Source organism: Heteronotia binoei, chromosome 5 (genome assembly GCF_032191835.1).
Source record: "Heteronotia binoei isolate CCM8104 ecotype False Entrance Well chromosome 5, APGP_CSIRO_Hbin_v1, whole genome shotgun sequence".
NCBI classification, from domain to species: domain Eukaryota; kingdom Metazoa; phylum Chordata; class Lepidosauria; order Squamata; family Gekkonidae; genus Heteronotia; species Heteronotia binoei.
Window position 1 is genome coordinate 29,531,642 of NC_083227.1, and position 22,267 is coordinate 29,553,908.

At 46.3% G+C, this 22,267-nt stretch overlaps 3 protein-coding genes across 3 annotated transcripts in view; 2 read left to right on the top strand and 1 right to left on the bottom strand.

The window, feature by feature from the left end:
- Positions 1-22,267, bottom strand: part of LOC132571225 (zinc finger protein 709-like) — a 1,224,940-nt gene that overhangs the window by 603,615 nt on the left and 599,058 nt on the right. The gene's annotated exons all lie outside the window — the stretch shown is intronic.
- LOC132571264 (gastrula zinc finger protein XlCGF57.1-like) lies at positions 8,854-20,269 on the top strand. The gene is made up of 4 exons (XM_060238016.1): positions 8,854-9,353; positions 16,293-16,363; positions 16,576-16,702; positions 18,444-20,269. The coding sequence occupies exons 2-4, from the start codon at positions 16,304-16,306 to the stop codon at positions 20,267-20,269; spliced, it is 2,013 nt and encodes a 670-aa protein (XP_060093999.1). The 5' UTR covers positions 8,854-9,353; positions 16,293-16,303.
- Positions 12,261-16,289, top strand: LOC132570988 (zinc finger and SCAN domain-containing protein 21-like). Its single transcript, XM_060237624.1, has 3 exons — positions 12,261-12,834; positions 13,111-13,225; positions 16,192-16,289. The coding sequence occupies exons 1-3, from the start codon at positions 12,265-12,267 to the stop codon at positions 16,287-16,289; spliced, it is 783 nt and encodes a 260-aa protein (XP_060093607.1). The 5' UTR covers positions 12,261-12,264.

The following is a 22,267-nucleotide window of genomic DNA, read 5'->3' on the forward strand; positions in this document are numbered from 1 at the left end:
CCGTTATTGAGAAGGCCCGATCCCTGGTGGATTTTAGACGGGCCTCCTTTGGCCCGGGGACTACCAACAGGTTTTGTGAACCTGAGCGTAGTACTCTCTGGGGAACGTGTGGGGAGAGACGGTCCCTAAGGTAGGCAGGTCCTAGGCCATATAGGGCTTTAAAGGTAATGACCAACACCTTGTACCGGACTCGGAATATTACTGGCAGCCAGTGCAGACCCTGGAGCCCCGACCGAACTTTATAAAGGACTCAGTCAAACACAAAGATTTTGTCTTAAAAATACTTAAAATATGCTTAAACATTAGCACTCATTGGCCTTAAAGGTGCTTTCTTTGTACTTCTCCCATGGGGTCCTGGGAACTGGGCAAAGGAAGCTCTAGCTCTTTCCTTCCTTCCCCAGGAAACCAGGAGATGGAAGAGCCCCAGCCAATAAAAGGAAGAGAGGCTTGGCTCAATAGCTCTGCTGTGCAATTGAAAGAACCTGGCAAAGCAAGCTCTCCTTCCCCCCTTCCTCCCCACGGGAGGGGCCTCAGCCATTGGAGAAAATAGACTTTGCTCTGTAGCTCCTATGCGATTGAGCAAGCCTTGCAAAGCAAGCTGGTATGCAGAAGGAAGCAGAGAGGGAGAAGCCAATGATAGCCAATTGTTTGGGGCCTAATAGCAGCCCTCTGAGGGCCTTATTCGGCCCCTGGGCTGCATGTTTGACACCCCTGCTCTGGGCTGTTTATAGGCTCTTGCAAGTTGCAATTGAATTATGGTTCCTTGGGTTACCTTTACTTTTTTACAAAGGAAGCCTGAAACTTAGTGGTTTTGTTGTATTGTATTGTTTAAATCCTACTATACCAGGCTCTGAAGCCCCCACTAGCGGGCTTGGAGAAGACATTTATCTGTTTAAATCCAGCCAGCAGCTTGGAGAATGCATTTAAAGTTAAAGTTGCTTTCTTTCCACCTCTCCCTCCCTCCCACCAGCCATTTTCCTTCCATCCCTTGTGTCTTGCAGCTCTCAAACATCTGACCTTTATTCTTCCTTTAAGCTAGTTTGGCCATCCCTTTACTATTTGTCCGAATCTCTGTTAAGAACATAAGAACATAAGAGAAGCCATGTTGGATCAGGCCAACGGCCCATCAAGTCCAACACTCTGTGTCACACAGTGGCAAAAAATGTTATATACACACATACACTGTGGCTAATAGCCACTGATGGACCTGTGCTCCATATTTTTATCTAAACCCCTCTTGAAGGTGGCTATACTTGTGGCCGCCACCACCTCCTGTGGCAGTGAATTCCACATGTTAATCACCCTTTGGGTGAAGAAGTACTTCCTTTTATCCGTCTTAACCTGTCTGCTCAGCAATTTCATCGAATGCCCACGAGTTCTTGTATTGTGAGAAAGGGAGAAAAGTACTTCTTTCTCTACTTTCTCCATTCCATGCATTATCTTGTAAACCTCTATCATGTCACCCCGCAGTCGACGTTTCTCCAAGCTAAAGAGTCCCAAGCGTTTCAACCTTTCTTCATAGGGAAAGTGCTCCAGCCCTTTAATCATTCTAGTTGCCCTTCTCTGCACCTTCTCTAAAGCTATAATATCCTTTTTGAGGTGCGGCGACCAGAACTGCACACAGTACTCCAAATGAGACCGCACCATCGATTTATACAGGGGCATTATGATACTGGCTGATTTGTTTTCAATTCCCTTCCTAATAATTCCCAGCATGGCATTGGCCTTTTTTATTGCAAACGCACACTGTCTTGACACTTTCAGTGAGTTATCTATCATGACCCCAAGATCTCTCTCTTGATCAGTCTCTGCCAGTTCACACCCCATCAACTTGTATTTGTAGCTGGGATTCTTAGCCCCAATGTGCATTACTTTGCACTTGGCCACATTGAACCGCATCTGCCACGTTGACGCCCACTCACCCAGCCTCAACAGATCCCTTTGGAGTTCCTCACAATCCTCTCTGGTTCTCACCACCCTGAACAATTTAGTGTCATCCGCAAACTTGGCCACTTCACTGCTCACTCCCAACTCTAAATCATTTATGAACAAGTTAAAGAGCATGGGACCCAGTACCGAGCCCTGCGGCACCCCACTGCTTACCGTCCTCCACTGCGAAGACTGCCCATTTATACTCACTCTCTGCTTCCTATTACTCAGCCAGTTTTTGATCCACAAGAGGACCTGTCCTTTTACTCCATGATTCTCAAGCTTTCTAAGGAGCCTTTGATGAGGAACTTTATCAAAAGCTTTCTGGAAGTCAAGGTAAACAACATCTATCGGGTCTCCTTTGTCCACATGTTTGTTCACCCCCTCAAAGAAATGCAACAGGTTAGTGAGACAAGATCTTCCCTTGCAGAACCCATGCTGAGTCTTCCTCAATAACCCGTGTTCATCAATGTGCCTACTCATTCTGTCCTTGATAATGGTTTCTACCAACTTTCCCGGTATTGAAGTCAGACTGACTGGCCTGTAATTTCCCGGATCTCCTCTGGAACCTGTTCCCTTCCTGTCTGGCGGGCAGGGCGGAGTGGACTGGACCATCCTACTGGCTCTCGTTAGACCTATAAGCATTTCTAAAAGGGTGTCTTGAATGAGGCTGGAAAGCAGCTGAATTGACTTCTCTCCTCCTGCCCGTTCTCTGGAAACAGAGAAAAAAAAATTCTCGAAAAAATAATCACAAAGGTGTTGCTCAGTTCAAACCTTCAAAGGAAAAAAAATGCAGTTCTTCACAGTTGCCTATTATACCTGGAGGGATACAGTCTGGCTAGCTTGGAATCGCTGAATGGATGTGCACAGAGAAGAACTGTAATCTTGCCCTTACCCTCCCCCCTCCCCACCCACGATAAAACAGAGGTGTCAAACTCATTTCTTATGAGGGCTGAACCTGGAATAAATTAGGCCTTGTTGGGTCAAGCCATGTTGGGCCGGGCCGTGTGTGTACTTATTTAAGATTAGGTTGCAGAGCTTTATAAAGGACACAAACACAATTTTTTTAAAAAACATTAATATATGTTTAAAACATTAGCACTCATTGGTCTTAAAGGTGCTTTCTTTGTATCTCTCCCATGGGATCCAGTGAGCCGGCAAAGGAAGTTCTGCCTCTTTCCTTCCTTCCCCAGGAGGCGGGGGGGGGGAGCCTCAGCAGAAGGAAGAGAGGCTTGGCTCAGTAGCTATGCTGTGCAATTGAGAGAGCTTGGCAAAGCAAGCTCTTCTTCTCCCTTCTCAGGAGAGGAGCTTCAGCCAATGGAGAAAACAGGCTTTGCTCTGTAGCTCCTGTGCAACTGAGCAAGCCTTGCAAAGCAAGCTGAGATGCAGAAGAAAGCAAGAGAGAGGGAGAAGGTAGATGACAGCCAGTTGCTCAGGGGCCTGATTTGGCCGCAAGCTGCATGTTTGACACCCCTGCAATAAAAGGACCTTTGCCTGCCAAACCTGACCTCCTGGTTGGAAGGAGAAGACAAGCTGTTTACCTTGTTCTTGGAGGAGTAGGAGGGATTGGCAAGTCTGTGCTGGGACCAATACTCCCTCTCAGGGCTTTTTTAAAAGCAGGAAGGCAGTTCAGGCTGGCTTGGTGTCAGAGGGGGTGGTCCAATATGCAAATGAGTTGGTGCTGGCTTTTTCTACAAAAAAACCCCTGTGCGAAACAATGGTGATGTCAGCAGGCGTGCTCTAATAGGCAAAGGAGCTCTTTCTGGCCTTTTTCTACCCAAAAAAGCCCTGCTCCCTCTAAGCTGTGGCGTTTTGTGAGCAAAAATGGTATTTTGTGAGCTACTGGCATGAACGTTGTGAGCTGCTGCATAAATTAGTTTGCTTTGGGGCCATTTTTCCTGAGCTAATACAAAAATGTGTGAGCCAGAGGCTGAAAAACTGTGAGGTAGCTCACACTAACTCAGCTTAGAGGGAACACTGGGTGAGCTGGTGGATTTCTGCAGCCTTGAAGATATGAATATGGGGGACTTTCAAGTCCAATCGATTTCCAAGACTAGCAGGGTATTATCCCTCAGTGTTGGGTGTCTCTCTGGAAAGGATGTTTCCCAGGCTTGTAGAAGGGCAATGGTGTGTGTGTGTGTGTGTGCGCGCGTGTGCAAATCCAGCCTCCTTTCCTGGAATCCGGGCTCTATCCCTTCTCTCTCAGAAATACAGTTAAAAACTCCCTGATGATGGGTGCTTGCTGGTCATATCTGAGGTCCTGTGTTTCTCTAGGGGGCAAAAGGAAATTAGTTACTACACTCTTCATTTAAAGAATAGCATCAACCCAACAATGTTTACCCCAGGGGGTGGCCAAACTTGCTTAACATAAGAGCCACATAGAATAAGCGTCAGATGTTTTTTGAGCTGCAAAACAGAGGCAGGAAGGCAGGCAGGCAGGCAAATAGATGGAGAAGGAGAGAGAGGTGGAAAGAAAACAACTTTAACTTTACAGGCCCCCAGCTGGCTTGACTTGGGGAAGTGATTTAAAGAGACAAATGTAAGAGCCACATAGAATAAATGTCAGATGTTTGAGAGCCACAAGACATGAACAACAGATGTTTGAGAGTAAAAAAGAATTAAGGAAAGAAGGCAAATAGATGGGGGAGGAGGGGGAAGTGGAAAAAAATTAACTTTAAATCCATTCTCCATGCCACTGGCTGACTTGACTTGGAGAAGTGATTTAAAGAGAGAAATGCCTTCTCCAAGCCAGCCAACAGGGCAGTGGGGGCTTCAAGAGCCACACAATAAGAGCCACAGTTTGACCACCTTTCCCCCCAATTGAGTTTCCCGGCCCTTATACTAGGTGGATGAATCAGGAGCTGAGATGTTCTGGGAACGCAACCCCATGCAGAGTTACACGAGAGCAGCCCCATCGAGCTGCACAGGGCGTCGTTGACCGCAGGCCGGCTGAAACTCCTCCTGGAGAGAGGCCTGGACCCGTTTTTCATTGGCCTGCAGCACTGAAAGGGTTAAACTGACAACTCCGTTTGCTAGAGAGGCACAGCACGGCTTCTGAATGGGGAAGGAGGACGCGAAGGGCTTCTCGGATAAGCAACAGCGGGGGGGGGGGGGGGAGCCTTTGCAGCTGCCGGATCGCGGGCAGGTTTGCTTCGAAGTAAGACATTTGGGGAGAAGCTCTTAGAACTTGGAAAGGAGGGGAGGCTGGGCTCATTTTCTCTGGCTTTTCCTCCTCCTCTTGTCGTCCGCCCCCCCTCTCCCCCCCTTTGTCCTAGAGGAGACGCTCGGCTGAGGCTTGAAGAACTCCCCCTTGGCCGCCCCTCCCGTCCGAGTACCCCACTGCCTGCTGCGTCTCTTCCCCCACCCCATCAGTCCCCCCACTTTCCTCTCCCGCCTTTCTCTTGGAAAGGGGCGCAGGCTGAAGATCTGCGGGGGGGGGGCAGAAATTTGGGTTGCCAATCCCCAGATGGGGGCAGGGGATCCCCGATTTGGAGACCATCCCCCCTCCTCTTCAGGATCATCAGAAAGCAGGGGAGGGGGAGCGGGGAGGGAGATGTCTGCTGGGGACTCCATCATTCCCTGGGGGGACCGATTCTCATAGGGTATTATGGACAATTGATCTGCAGGTATCTGGGGCTCTGGAGGGGGGCCCCTGTTTTTTGAGGTAGAGGCATGAAATTTTCAGCATAGCATCTGGTGCCTCTCCTCAAAACACCCTCCCAGTTTCAAAAGGATTGGACCAGGTGGTCCAGTTCTATTAGCCCCAAAACAAGGTGCCCCTATCCATTATTTCCAACTGGAGGGAAGGCATTTAAAAGGTGTACAGTCCCTTGAAACGTGTCAGCCAGAACCCCCTATGGAGTTCAGTTATGCTTGTCACGCCCTTGCACCTGGCTCCACCCCCAAAATTCCCAGATGTTTCTTGAATTGGACCTGGCAACCCTAGGGCAGATAGCAGAGAATGAGGGTGGGGGATCCACATTTCATGAAAATGGGGAGGGGGTGCCCACAGAAGCCAGTTCTTCCAGTTCAGACAAAAGCCCTTCTCTTCCAGAGGGGTCTGTATGGCTGATCCACCTTGAATCAAACATGGTTATTTGAGGCTGCCATCACACCCACTAAGCAATCCACTTTCAATCCGCTTTCCAACTGGATTTGACAATGTGAACTGGCAAAATCCAGTTTGAAAGTACATTGGAAGCAGATTGAAACGGCATGATTTAACATGTACGCTTGCAGCCAAAAAGAAGAAAACTCTCCAGAATGGGGGGGGGGGGGGGGGGCGGGCAGCACGGCAGCCATTGGGAAAGGCTGGGGGGAGCAGAAGGTGCATTCACATTACACTAAATAATATGTTTTGCAACTGGATTGTTGCTATTCTTACACAGTTCAAATCCAGTTGCAAAACGTATTATTTTGCACAGGGTGAATGCACCCAGAAGGTGTTCCATGGGAAAATCTTGGAAAGGAATCCATCTGAGAATCGGTGTAGGGCAGAGAATCCTGCACTGTCCCCTCTTCCAGTTCTGAATGGATAATTTTAAAACTGCCTTTGCCGTGGTTTTCGTAGGGTTGACAACTGCGGGATGGCAAATCCCTGGACACCTTGCAGCAGGGCCGTAGGCAGGATTTTAAAAGTTGGGGGGGGGGGGGTTGCCGCTTCTTCAAAGCTTTCTGGGATAGGGGCAAACGCTGGAGGCTCAGAAAGTGCGCAAGTCGAGGCAGCCAACCATAAAACTTTGCAGCCAATAAGGGACTGTTCCTTGCATACAAGTAGGGGGGGTTTCCTTCTAGAGAGCTAGTTTGGTGTAGTGGTTAAGTGCACAGACTCTTATCTGGGAGAACCGGCTTGATTCCCCACTCCTCCACTTGCAGCTGCTGATGTGATCTTCGATCAGCCACAAGTTCTCTTTGTAAGCAGCTCTGAGACTCCTTTGGCTAGTATAAGAATGTAAGAGAAGCCATGTTGGATCAGGCCATCCAGTCCAACACTGTGTCACACAGTGGCCAAAAAACCCAGGTGCCATTAGGAGGTCCATAAGTGGGGCCAGGACACCAGAAGCACTCCCACTGTGCCCCCCCAAGCACCAAGAATACAGAGCATCACTGCCGCAGACAGAGTGCTCCAACAATATGCTGTGGCTAATAACCACTGATGGACCTCTGCTCCATATGTTTATCCAATCTCCTCTTGAAGCTGCCTATGCTTGTAGCTGCCACCATTTCCTGAGGCAGTGAATTCCATGTGTTACCCTTTGGGTGAAGAAGTATTTCCTTTTATCTATTCTAACCCAACTGCTCAGCCATTTCATTGAATGCCAACGAGTTCTTGTATTGTGAGAAAGGGAGAAAAGTACTTATTTCTCTACCTTCTCTATCCCGTGCATAATCTTGTAAACCTCTATCATGTCACCCCGCAGTCGACATTTCTCCAAGCTAAAGAGTCCCAAGCATTTTAACCTTTCTTCATAGGGAAAGTGTTCCAACCCTTTAATCATTCTAGTTGCTCTTTTCTGCACTTTTCCCAATGCTATAATATCTTTTGTGTGGTGTGGTGACCAGAATAGTACACAGTATTCCAAATGAGGCTGCACCATCGATTTATACAGGGGCATTATGATACTGGCTGATTTGTTTTCAATTCCCTTCCTAATAATTCCCAGCATGGCATTGGCCATTTTTATTGCAGTTGCACACTGTCTCGACATTTTCAGTGAGTTATCTACCATGACGCCAAGATCTCTCTCTTGGTCAGTCTCCGACAGTTCACACCCCAGCAAAGAGTGGGGCATAAATCCAATTTCTCCTCTTCTTCTCTTCTCTAAAGGGGTCACCACTCTCTCTTGTCCTTTTTGGATTTATCTTAAGAATTAGCCTCTAGGACAGAATGAGCCAATTTAATGACAGGCTAAGTGTCTAACGTCTTTAAAGAGCCAGAGACATCTGCTTTCCCAAAGAACCATGGAGGCATATCTAAAATAGCATTATTTGTAATATAATAATAATTTTTAATTTAAATCCTGCCCTCCCCACCGAAGCAGGCTCAGGGCGGCTTACATAGCATAAAATACGAACATTATAATAATACAATAATAAAACCCCCAAATTACACACAGTTGTGTTCCTCAATTAAATATACAATTACATTAAAATCATCAATTAGACGAACAATTTAAAACCACAGTTTAAACCACAATTAATTTGGTGCTACGATCTTAATATAACACAGTTATTCATGACGATGGTACAATAATTCCACATTAAAAAGCCAGCTGGAAGAGGATGGTCTTGCAGGCCCGGCAGAACACAACTATAGAAAACTATACACAATATAGAAAAATGATCTTAAATCTGGTCTACAAGTCACAAGAAGCCCTCTTGTTCTCATCCACCAGGACAATTCTCCTGTGTTTTCTGACCATATGAAGGTTTGTAATGTTCACTGGTGTATCTCCATTCTAGTTGTCCTTTTCTGGACTCCATCTGCTAAAGATCTCCGGGCTAAAGGATGCCCGTCTGACCACTACAAGGGCAAGAGCCTTTTCTGTGGCTGCGCCTGCCCTGTGGGATTTGTCACAATTCTGCAGGGCCTGTAAGACATATTTGTTCAGGCAGGCTTTGAAGACCTAAAAGGAGGCACTTTTAACATCTACAGGGGTGCATCATCTACCCCGTGGTATCATGACAAATTAAATTCGACACAGACAGAATGCCATCGGAATTGAAATTGAGCTGTATTGAAATTGTTTTAATATTTTAACATTTTAACAATGTTTTATTACTACAATGTGAATCTGTCACCGAATTGTGACCGTTGTTAGCCGCCCTGAGCCTATTTGGGGAGGGCGGGATATAAGTGCAATAAATAAACATACACATTCTCTTTTATTATCCGTGTTACCGTCTGTGCCTCTCCTTCCTAGAGAGAAGCCTCTCTTCATAGCCAAGGGACCAAAGGCATCCTTACACCGTCGGAGGTGACCCAAGAGAAGGGGAAAGAGATGGAGGAAGAGAACCCAAAAGGATCTGGAACTGGCAAGACAGCAAGGAAAGGCCCCCATCCCACCCAAGCTGGGAGTGTTGTTGAATGCTGGGAAAGCCTGGTGCCAGATACCCAAGATCAGCTCATTGCAATCTCAGATCTACATGGACAGCGCTTCCGGCAGTTCCGCTACCATGAGGTCGATGGACCTCGAGTGGTTTGCAGCCAGCTCCATGGACTCTGCAGCCATTGGCTGAAGCCGGAAGGGTGCACCAAAAAGCAGATCATGGACCTGGTGACCTTGGAGCAGTTCCTGGCCATCCTGCCCCAGGAAATGCAGTGCTGGGTCAGAGGATGTGGGCCAGAGACCAGTTCCCAGGCGGTGGCCCTGGCTGAAGGTTTCCTCCTGAGTCAGACGGAGGAGAAGAGGCAGGCAGAGCAGGTGAGATTCCCTCTAGATATGTCCAATTCATGCAGCAGGCAAAAGGCTTGCTGCATGAATTGGACCCCAAGGCAACACAACAGGGAAAAGGGCACAGTCACAGGAAGGAGTGGGGTCAGGTCCCACTAAGGCAGGGGTGGGGAACCTCCATCCCGAGGGCCATATATGGCCCTCAAGGTCACTTGGTGTGGTCCTCGGGGATTGCTGGACCGAACCGAGCCATGTGGCAGCCGCCCTGGGGCCTAGCTGGCTGGCCAGAATTGCTGCAGGGCCTGGAAAAGTTACTGTCACAGTTCAGTTTGCACTTAATTATCCCAGATGGTGTAGCCTAATATGTTAATGAGTGTGTGACCTAATATGCTAATATTAAGGGACATGGTCAAATACACTACTGAGTTCCTGCTGGGCTTTTTCTACAAAAAAGCCTTGGACCTATGCATTTGCCTAGGGCGGCAGGCCGGGTGTGTGTGTGCGCCAGATTAGGCTCTCCCCACATGACTTCAAATAGAAAAACAATTATTTGCATTAATTTTGCTGGCCTGAAATGTTCTCCCTCAGCGGAGCACTGTTTTTTAAGTTCATAATTTTTTATGACCCGTAAATGATGTTATAAATATCCAAATGGTCCTTGGCAGAAAAAAGGTTCCCAACCCCTGCACTAAGGGGATGCCAGCAAGAAAAGAAAGCTTACCTTTTGGTGTTTAGGAGGCCCAGAAAGGAGGCCTAGATAGGATCAAATGACTCATTCCTACTGATTGAATGGCCTGAATACCAAGCATTTGGTTGCCCCCTTCCCATCTACCATCTCTCTAGGGGTGTTAATGTCCAGAAAGCCTAGAGATCATCTCAAATTACAACTGATCTGCAGACTACAGAGATCAGTTTGTGTTCAGAAAATGACTTCTTTGGAGGGTGGACTTTATGCCATTATATCCTGCCCTCTCCAGCCCCAGCCCCAAATTTCCAGGAATTTCCCCACCTGGAGTTTGCAGCCTTGAGCATTCAGCAGTTTATTGTCTTCTCTGGCTCCTCTTCACCCAGTAGCCCTTGTGTGGGCATATCTTTGGACACGCTTAGTAGCCATCCAAAGTTGTTCCAGGGCTGGGCTTGGGCTTGTTCCTAAAAAGGCTGGATTCTGAGAAATGTTCCTTCTGTCAGGGTGAGTTTGAATCTGGAGCCAGGAGAAAACTGATTCTTCTCTGGATGAAAGACTTGTTACCTCCACCCTACTTCTTCAAGGGGCAAGAAGTTCCAAGGAACACTGTTTACCTGAGTTGGTCCCCCTTAGAAGAAGAAAGCCCTGGAACCTTATGGTGTCTTGACATTCTTAGCTTTTGTGATGGAACGGCCCTGGTTTGCCTACCAGACCCCATTCCCCTTTTTGGAGGGAGCTATTTCTCCTCCGGCCACTTGGGCTCGCTGCCACCACCTGCTCAGTCTAGGGGTTCGGATTGAGAGGAACAGGACTCCCAATCCCCCTCTCCAGCTCTGAGGCCAGGCCTCAAGGTCCTCTGCCACCCTGTACTTGGGTATCACAGAGACCACAGCACTTCTTCGGGGAACCCCTGGAGGATTGGCACCTTATCCAACCACAGGCCTTCCCCCTTTCCCCGGGGCCCCCTTCATAAAGCGTGGTCTAAAACGGTTGGGGATCTATGTGGTACAAAGTTTGACTGTCAGCATTCAAAACAGTAAAAATATTTAATTAGAAGAGAAAAAGAAAAGAAAGGAAAAACAAAACAAAAACAGTTGCATGTAAAAGTTTAGCACAGCACAGCACCCGAACAGCAACCAGAATGACAAATAAAAGGTGGATTTAAACGCATCCTCTCGTCCCTGGTCTAAACTTGCCCTGCCTTGTGGATGGCTTACTCGGTCTGACTGCCTGGGGTCCTCTTCCTCTTGAGTAGGCCTCTCCCACAGTCAGGAGCCCACAGACTGACAACCTCTCTCTTTGAGGGCCAGCTGAGAACTGAACTTTTCCCACCTCACTCCAATAAAACAAAAGAATTTCCTGCCCCTCTAGGAGGCTCTCCCCCTAGAGTTGATGGTTTAACTCCGGAAGGGAGGGGGGAGTGAAGGGAAGGCTAGGCCCCAAAGCCTGCCTAGCAGTTTCATGTTCCCTCCCAACTAAGATGGCGTTTCTCCACAGCTTTAATGACAAATATAGTGGCAGAGCGGAGCAAGGGTGGAAGCCAGAGGAATTCCCTCAGAGTAGCAGGACCACGACCCCACACCAGATGCCAAGAAGGAGCATTTTCATCCCTCAGCATTCTTGAGCCAAATCTCAGCCTGTCTTTTCTTCTCTCCAATCTGAGATGTTCCTTCTTCACACAGACATACCTGATCCTTCCAAGCTGGGTGCTTGGACAGAGCTCTTGTCTAACACTTCAGGCCTGTCAAATAAATGTGCAGAATGGTAAAGGGGTCACCAGTTCTTCTTGTCCTTTTTAGATTTACCTTAAGAATTAGCTCCAACAACAGACGGAGCTAATGTAATGAGAGGCTAAGCTTGTTAACATCCTTCAAGAGCCAAACAGAGACTTTTAATTTTCCCAAAGAACCATGGAGGCATATCTAAAATAGCTTGGTTTGGAATACAGAAAAATGATCTTAAACCTGGTCTATAAACCACAAGAAGGCCTCTTGTTCTGATCCACCAGGACAATTCTCATGTATCTCCTGAGCATATGAACATATGAAGCTGCCTTATACTGAATCAGACCTTTGGTCCATCAAAGTCAGTATTGTCTTCTCAGACTGGCAGCGGATCTCCAGGGTCTCAAGCTGAGGTTTTTCACACCTATTTGTTTGGACCCTTTTTTGGAGATGCCAGGGATTGAACCTGGGACCTTCTGCTTCCCAAGCAGATGCTCTACCACTAAGCCACCGTCCCTCCCCAAGGTTTGGGATGTTCATGGGCATATCTCCATTCTCTTTTATTTTCAATGTTATTGTCTGTGTCTCTCCTTCCTCCCAGAGAGAAGCCTCTGTTCATAGCCAAGGGACTAAAGGCATCTTTACACAGTCAGAGGTGACCCAAGAGAAGGGGAAAGAGATGGAAGAGGAGAACTCAGAAGGACCTGGAATTGGCAAGACAGCAAGGAAAGGCCTCCATCCCACCGAAGCTGGGAGTGGTGTTGAATTCTGGGAAAGCCAGGTGCCAGATATCCATGATCAGCAAACTGCAATCTCAGCTCTACATTGCCAGCACTTCCGGCAGTTCCGTTACCATGAGGTTGATGGGCCCCGAGAGGTTTGCAGCCAGCTCCATGAACTTTGCAGCCACTGGCTGAAGCCAGAGAAATGTGCCAAGAAGCAGATCCTGGACCTGGTGATCCTGGAGCAGTTCCTGACTATCCTGCCCCAAGAAATGCAGCATTGGGTCAGAGAATGTGGGCCGGAGACCAGTTCTCAAGCAGTGGCCCTGGCTGAAGGTTTCCTCCTGAGTCAGGCAGAGGAGAAAAGGCAAACAGAACAGGTGAGAGAATTCCCTTCAGATAGGTCTAATTCAAACAATGATATTTGGCTTTATCCTAAAGGTTTCCTGACAGACATTTGTCCAAGTGTTACTCATCCAAATCTGAGATTTCATGGTTTCCTTCAGCAGCCTCTTTTACTAGAGAATGTCTTATGCCTTCAGATAACTCACCAGGGCTGCTGATGGAAGGGTACAGAGTCCGGGAGTGAGGTAGGATCCATTTCTTGGCCTCTTTACTATTCCATCTCTTACCCCTCTCCATCACTGCTGTTTCAGATCTGGGCACCAACCATGAAGAAAGATGCTACTTTCTCTGATGCAGAAGGAGCTTCCTTGGAACAAGGGCAGAGAGCGCAGGCCCAGGAGTATGCCCAAGATACCCTCTCCTGTGGTAAGGACTAGTCCTGTCAGGATGCAATTGGGGCACACAGTGAATTTAGTGGTATGATAGACCCCTAGCACTTCCCCACTCTGAGGCAGATTTTCCCAAAAAATTCTGTTCCCTTCTGTGATTGAGCAGCCTCAAGTAGCATGAAAATAGTTGTGTTTTGAAAGGGTGTGTGTCCCACCCTGTTACACAAATATAATATTGCTTTTAGCCCAACCCAGGAGTTTGTTGTGGGAAAGCAGGAGCCCTGTTGTTTTACCCTTTGAAATTGCTCTTGAGATGGTTTAACATAAAACAGCACAAAAATTGAAATTATTTAACAGGCACGGATTGAATAGGTGTAGTTAGGGATTGAAAACGCTGAGGTAAAAGTTGTTGATAATACAGATTTCACTTCTTTAAAGAGGCAAAATAGTGTTGTTTAAGCTCATTTTCATATATTCTTGGATCTTAACAACGAGAGGCATTTTACTTAGTATTTTAGTTACAACAACAGTGTTTTTGTTCAGAGAGTTTCCTGTGGCAGTTCAGGTTTCCTGGAGTTGGTCACTTTCTCTGTGCACCTAACTCACTTTTTTCTTCAAACTACAGTTTATTTCTATTTTCCAGAATTGTCTAAAAGCAATTTTCCCTTCACAACAGACCAGGGTCCTCCTCAGAGCTAAGCCCTCCAGGCAGGAATTAATCTTCTCCTCAGAAGATATGACCCTTCTCCTTTTGGCTTGAAAAGCAGTTTCAACACACTACCCAATTACTCTTGCCAAATCTCTCTCCCAGTTCTGTGGTCTATGTAAAATGGACTCCAGCTTATGTTGATGAATCCTTAGACTGAATTCTTCCTGAGGTTAGATGTATAACAGTTAAGGCAAGGAGTCATTTCTCTTCACTCTAAAGGTGAACCTATCTGACTTATCTCCTGATGGCATCTGTTTTGTTTTTTTGGCCACTGTGTGACACACAGTGTTGGACTGATCCAGGTGGGCAGCCGTGTTGGTCTGAAGCAGTAGAACAAAGCAGGAGTCAAGTGGCACCTTTAAGACCAACAAACTTTTAATCAGAATGTAAGCTTTTGTGTGCATGCACGTTGAACTGGATGGGCCATTGGCCTGATCCAGCATGGTTTCTCTTATGTTCTTATGACTTCAAATTCTGTCAGAAAACCAACTGACTGACTTCAAAATGGTTCCAACTGACATAACAGCTCTGGAATGGAATGAATTTTCCTCACTTCAGCGCTTGGCTGATCATATCGTTTTCCTCAGCTGGCGTTGGCCAATCACAGAAGAGGATTAGCCTGTCACTTAAGCTCTCATTCCAGTGAAGGTTTCTTCACCTCCCATCTGTCTGATGTTGTTGCACTAGGAAACCCATTTTTTAAGTGCAGTCTATCACATGTCCCACCCTTTGAGATCTTTTCCTAAGATGAGATTCTTTCAAGCCTCTCCAAAGCAATGGGTGAAGCATGTGGGTGCACAATACCTTATTTTAAAAAAGGTAAAGGTAGTCCCCTGTGCAAGCACCAGTCGTTTCCGACTCTGGGGTGACGTTGCTTTCACAACGTTTTCACAGCAGACTTTTTACGGGGTGGTTTGCCATTGTCTTCCCCAGTCTTCTACACTTTCCCCCCAGCAAGCTGGGTACTCATTTTACCAACGCTGGAAGGATGGCAGGCTGAGTCAACCTGGAGCCGGCTACCTGAACTCAGCTTCCACTGGGATCAAACTCAGATCATGAGCAGGGAGCTCAGACTGCAGTACTGCAGCTTTACCACTCTGTGCCACGGGGCTCTTTACAATACCTTATAGGTGCTTGCAATACCAGAAGCTATACATGTGAAACTTACATTTACATCTATAACTGCTAACCTTTGACAGTTTTATATACACCATGTGGATGATCAATACACCAAACTTTAGGTGGTTCAGGAGAGTGTATCAGCAATCACCTTTGATGTGTACAATGTCAAAATTATAATGGAGTTGAAGACTCCATTGAAACAGCTTGCTATTGGTGTTGCTTGCCTGGTTTAACCAGCATAGTGGTGAATGATTAGCGTATAGAGTAAATTTTCTCCCCCATGATACTTATGGTCCACATGATAGTTAAATATTTTCTCTTGATAATAGCAGGATGTTGTTCCCTTTCCACCAGTTTCCAACTGCAGGATAGGATGGGGTGTTATTGTCCATCTTCTCCACATTGACTCAACATGGCTCCTCATTAGGGATTGGCATGAACTGAAAAAAATGGTTGTTCATGGGGATTCACAAATCATGAACCACCACAAACCTTTCAGTTTAATGAATGAGCCAATTTGGTGTAGTGGTTAAGTGTGTGGACTCTTATCTGAGAGAACTGGGTTTGATTCCCCACTTCTCCACTTGTAGTTGCTGAAATGGCCTTGGGTCAGCCATAGGTCTTGCAGGATTTGTCCTTGAAAGGGCAGCTTCAGTCAGAGCTCTCTCAGCCCCACCCACCTCACAGGGTGTCGGTTGCCGGAGAGGAAGATAAAGGAGATTGTGAACTGCTCTGAAACTCTGAGATCTGAAGTGGAGGGCAAGATATAAATCCAATATCTGGGTTCATGAAGTGGGTTTTGCACTATGAGGTAGATGTCAGCCCATAGGGTAGATGTTGTGCTATGAGGTAAGTTTTGGTTTAGCCCTTGGGGCAGATGTAGTGTCCTGTTGATGTTGCATCTGGCTGAAAACCTAGTTGTGAAGTTAGATGCCAAGAGACACTCTGACAACTCATTCATATTACCTTCAACGCTCGAGATGTGCTTCAGTCACAGCTAGGCAGAATGCGACGGTAACATGTCATTCAATTTCATTTTCATTCCCCTCTTTCCCTCCCCCCCCCCCCACCACCCCAAGCCAGACACGTTCCACAGAGGTCTAAAATATATGGCACTATTGATAACCCTTGAAGTTCGTAAGTACCTGGTGCTTCTCTTCTGCCTTTCCCAGAATTTAGTACAAAGTGGGTGAGGTTTCATAACTCTGGGAAGGGCGTGTGTGAAGCAGGGAACAAAGAAGCAAACACCCTTTCTCCTTTGTCTCACTAACAGACAGTGAAGAGATGCTGTTGAGCCGTCATCTTTTCAGAGGCGTAGAAACGGCTGCTATCCCTCCAGTCCAGGTAGGAGAGATGAGCAGTGGACGGGGAGGTGGGGGGGTGGGGGCTTTTGCTGCTGCAGTTTCTACAAGGTGTCTAGGCCAGAGATCCTCTGAATGCCATTTTATTTACCCATACCAAACCTTGTGTCTTGGACCTTCCCAGACTATTCCCCTTCCAATCTTCAATCTCTTCCTGGCATGCCCTCTGACAAGGGAATCTGCTTTTTCTTTTAGGGTTGCTTTTCCTTTGAGGAAGTGTCAGTCTATTTCACTGAGGCAGAATGGGCCCTGCTGGATCCGGGGCAAAGAGCTCTCTACAGGGAAGTCATGCTGGAGAACTATGGGAATGTGGCCTTTCTGGGTAAGGATCTTTCCTAGGGGCCAAAGGAGTGAACTGCTGCCATTGTGAGGAGGTATTAATCTTTCCCCCCATGATGGAATTACAAACATCCTCTCTGCCAATGATTTGGAAATGAGCCTATCAAGAACCCAAGCCCGGGTCCCCTGGGTCCCTAGTCTTTGTACCTGAGCAGCACCCAGTTCAGTAGGTTCACAAGAAGAGTGCACACAAGTAAGTACTATATATATCCATCCATATATATATATATATATGGATGGATGGAAGGATGGATGGATGGATGGACGGAAGGATGGATGGATGGATGGATAGATGGACAGATGGATGGATGGATGATGTAAAAACAAGTCATCACTAAACAGCACAGTTTCTACAGCTCACCAACAAAAGAGAAAAGTGAACTGTTCTATTTAATACATTAAAGATCTGGCTGTACCTCTTGTTGCAGCGTAAGTATTCCAGCTGTAGCCCAAGCTACTCTGCATAAAGTGATTCATCCCGATGAAGCAAGGAAATACCAAAATATATTAACATGGCATGAGCATACAGTTAGCATGGCTTCCCTCTGGTCTAAACCTGAATTATACTTTCTACCTTTCTAGTGTCAGGTGCTGCTAATGACCCAGTCAAGAGTCTTCCTTGAGGGAATTTTCCAGAGCCTGTCAGCACCCTCCTAATCCCCACGTCCTCCTGGTTACACAACTGGATACAGGTTTTTGCAATTAACCAGTGACCACATTCTGGAGTCTGGCCTTGAAAAAGATAAGGACATTAGCTGCAGGGACACACAAAAGACCTGCAAGTCAGACAAGGCCACTTTATAATCACCTTAACCTTGGGAGAATGAGGGATCTTTGCTTTAGAGATCCATTTCCCTTATACTGGTTCAGTATAAACTTTAATTTGTCCATGGTTCCATCCTTCCAGAAGAATTTTACTCTTGAATTTCTTTCTTTTTCCATATAAGAATGATCACTTTCTCTCCTTTTCTCTCTCTCTCTGCAAAAGAAGCCAGAAGTAGGAGAGAGACTTTGGTGGAGAAAGACAATGCCCCCTCATCTGAAAAAAGGCTGGAGAGTTTCTCAAGAAGATACAAAAATGAGCAGGCTGCAAGTGAGTATCCTTCATGGTTATGTCAAGGGAACAGGCCAGTTTAGTATAGTGGTTAAGCACACAGACTCTTATCTGGGAGAACTGGGTTTGATTCCCCACTCCTCCACTTGCAACTGCTGGAATGGCCTTGGGTTAGCCATAGTTCTCGTAGGAGTTGTCCTTGAAAGGGCAGCTGCTGTAAAAACTCTCTCAGCCTAAACCTACCTCACAGGGTGTCTGTTGTTGGGGGGAAGGTAAAGGAGATTGTGACTGCTTAGAGACCCTGAGATTCAGGGTATGGGGAGGGATATAATCCAGTATCACGCAAGGAATAACTATGGGAGACTTCTGATTCACTTCTGAGCAATGTTTGGTTTGGGACAATCATGCAGCTCCTTGGGTAAGAAGGGAGGGAACCCTTCTGGGGTCTTGAAAACTAAAGGCTGAGACAGTCCTTTTAGGAAAAAGCTCAGCTGTGACTCTTGTAGGGGTGAGGTATCCTTATACAAGATATTCTGGGGAGGGATGGTTAAGATCAGCCAAGCTGGATGAAGCAAAAGGACCGTCAATACTTTCCTAGTGCAGACAAATGAATGCCTGTGAACCATACCAGCCCTCTCAGGTGCTAACAGGATCTCTCTCTATATTCCAGCAGAGGATGATCAGAGGAACGAGAAGGGGGAGGAACTTCATCAGCAAATGCCAGACAGAGATAAAAATGAAGATTTGAAAGAAAACATCAGAAATCGAGGGAGACCCAAGAGAAAGAAAGGCAGCCATACAGCTGAGAAGCAAGAAGGAAGAAAGCAGAAAATACATATTCCAAAGCAGAGGATAATGAAGGAAAGTAAATCCATTCAGTGTGGAAAGTACTTTAGAAAAAGATCAAAGTCCCTTGTGCATCAAAGAATACACAGAGGGGAGAAACCTTTTGAATGCTCAGAGTGTGGAAAGAGATTCAGCCAGAGTGGCAATCTTCAACAGCATCAGAGAACTCACACAGCAGAAAAACCCTTTGAATGCTCAGAGTGTGGAAAGAGATTCAGTCAGAAGTGCAATCTTCAGCAGCACCAAAGTACCCACACAGGGGAGAAACCTTTTGAATGCTCAGAGTGTGGAAAGAGATTCAGGTTGAGTTGCCATCTTCAACAGCATCAGAGAACTCACACAGGGGAGAAACCTTTTGAATGCTCAGAGTGTGGGAAAAGATTTAGTACGAGAGGCACTCTTCAACAGCATCTGACAACCCACTCAGGGGAGAAACCTTTTGAATGCTCAGATTGTGGAAGGAGATTCAGTCGGAGTGGAAGTCTTCAACTGCACCAAAGTACCCACACAGGGGAGAAACCTTTTGAATGCTCAGAGTGTGGAAAGAGGTTTGGGTTGAGTGACACTCTTCAAAAGCATCTGAGAACGCACACAGGAGAGAAACCTTTTGAATGCCCAGAATGTGGGAAAAGATTCAGTCAGAGTGGCAGTCTTCTACCGCATTTGAGAACCCACACAGGGGAGAAACCATTTGAATGCTCAGAGTGTGGAAAGAGATTCAGGTTGAGTGGCAGTCTTCAACAGCATTTGAGAACCCACACAGGGGAAAAACCTTTTGAATGTTCAGAGTGTGGAAAGAGATTCAAGTTGAGTGACCATCTTCACAAGCATCAGAAAACCCACACAGGGGAGAAACCTTTTGAATGTTTAGAGTGTGGAAAGAGATTCAAGTTGAGTGACCATCTACAAAAGCATCTGAGAATTCACACAGGGGAGAAACCATTTGAATGCTCAGAGTGTGGGAAGAGATTCAGTCAGAGCGGCACTCTTCAACTGCACCAAAGAACCCACACAGGGGAGAAACCTTTTGAATGCTCAGAGTGTGGGAAAAAATTCAGTAGAAGTGGCAATTTTCAACAGCATCAGAGAACCCACAGAGGAGAGAAACCTTTTGAATGCTCAGTGTGTGGAAAGAGATTCAGTCAGAATTTCAATCTTCAAGTGCACCAAAGAACCCATACAGGGGAGAAACCTTTTGAATGCTCAGAGTGTGGAAAGAAATTCAGGGTGAATGATGCTCTTCAAAAGCATCTGACAACCCACAAACAGGAGAAACCTTTTAAATGTTCAGTGTGTGGAAAGAGATTCGGTGAGAGGGGGAATCTTCAACAGCATCAGAGAACTCACACAACAAAGAAAACATTTGAATGTTCTGAGTGCGGAAAGACATTCTGTAGGAGAGGTGCTCTTCATCAGCACCAAAGAACCCACACAGGGGAGAAACCTTTTGAATGCTCAGAGTGTGGAAAGAGATTTGGTCAGAGTGGCACTCTTCAACAGCACCGAAGAACCCACACGGGGGAGAAACCTTTTGAATGCTTGGAGTGTGGAAAGAAATTCAGTAGGAGTGCCATTCTTCAACATCATCAGAGAACCCACACAGGGAAAAACCTTTTGAATGCTCAGAGTGTGGAAAGTGATTCTGGTTGAGTGGCAGGCTTCGACAACATTTGACACCCCCACAGGATAGAAATTCTTTGCATGCTCAATATGTGGAAAGCGATTCAGTCTGAGTTTCCATCTTCAACAGAATCTACCAATCCACCTTTAAGAAATGTTTTGAGTGCTCAGAGTGTAGAAAAAAATTAAGTTATAGTAGCAATCTTCAATGCTGTCACAGGACCCACACAGAGGAAAAACCTTTTGAATGCTCAGTGTGTGGAGTTTCACTCAGCATGGAATCTTCTACAGTATCTAAGAACCCATATGAGAAGAAGCCATGTAACCACTTAGCCCATGGAATGTATATTGCATATAGAAACTATATTGAAATCAATGTTCCCTCTAAGCTGCAGAGTCTTGTGAGCAAAAATTCTACTTTGTGAGTTACTGGTATTAAAGCTGTGAACTACTGCATAAATTATTGTGCTCTGGGGTCATCCTTCCTGAGCTAAGACAAAAATGTGTGAGCTAGAGGCTAAAAATCTGTGAGTTAGCTCACGCTAACTCAGTTTAAAGAGAACACTGACTGAAACTATATAAACCAGAAAACTTGAATCTACACAAAAATCTTACCCTAACCAGGAAGAAATGTTTAAAATGCTTGGACTGTAGAAGGAGCCTTAAAGCCTCAAATAGATCTCACAGGGAATAAAGTAAGAATGGTTTCTACCAGTTGAAGGAGATTCATGATCAGCTCATGTCTCTTTCAGCCTGGAGGAGTCTACACAAGGGAAGAACCTCATCCATGCTCAGTGTGTGGCAAGAGCTTGATGCACAGATCCGATTTTCATGGTCTTCAGAGAATCCATACAAGGCTGAAATGTTCCTATAACTTGTTCTGATGAGAATCAGATTCAAACACCCAGGAGGGCCTTTTTAGTGGTTGCCCTTTGTGAAACTTTGTGAAACTTGCTCCTTACCAGTCCTACTCTTTCTGACATCTAAAAAACTGGCAAAAACTTTTCCTTCCTCAAATCTAGAGTGGCATTACACAACCCTAATCTCTCCACAGACCAACCTGCAGTGAGCATTTTGGGGTGTCGCCACCTTGAAGCCCAAAGAGTTCTGACAATAGAATTTGGGTTGAAAGAACATAAGAACATAAGAGAAGCCATGTTGGATCAGGCCAATGGCCCATCCAGTCCAACACTCTGTATCACACAGTGGCCAAAATACAATCACACACACACACACACACACAAACACTGGCTAATAGCTTATGCCCCCTAACCCAAGAGCTTCGTAAATTCTAAGGGTTCAGTCCCCCCACAATATCCAGAGTTGTGGAAATGGACTGTTATCTCTGGAACTGGAAGCTGAACTTTGTGGGATACGCATTCCCCAGTCCCAATTATCCTCCCCCCACACCCATACTTCTCCTAGAGAGAATCAAGGAAGAAGATATTGGATTTATATCCCACCCTCCACTCCGAATCTCAGAGTCTCAGAGTAACTCACAATCTCCTTTATCTTCCTGCCTCACAACAGATACCCTGTGAAGTAGGTGGGGCAGAGAGGGCTCTCACAGCAGCTGCCCTTTCAAGGACAACCTCTGCCAGAGTTATGGCTGACCCAAGGCCATTCCAGCAGGTGCAAGTGGAGGAGTGGGGAATCAAACCCGGCTCTCCCAGATAAGAGTTCACACACTTAACCACTACGCCAAACCAGCTCCCTCCACCTGTTCCTTCCACCTGTTCCAATTTCCCACCCAACTCCCATCAGCTGGAAATGACCTGGAGTAAGCTCTGAGCCAAATCTTACTCCTAACCTCTGACTACTAGAATCATAGAGCTGGAAGAGATCTCCAGGGTCATCTAGTCCACCTCCCTGCACAATGCAAGAAATTCAGAAGTACCTCACACACACACACAGTGACACTCCAGGCTAAACATCCAGGGGATGTTTAGCCTGGAGAGGAGGCGGCTGAGGTGATATGATTACCTTCTTCAAGTACTTGAAGGGCTGTCATATAGAGGATGGTGTGGG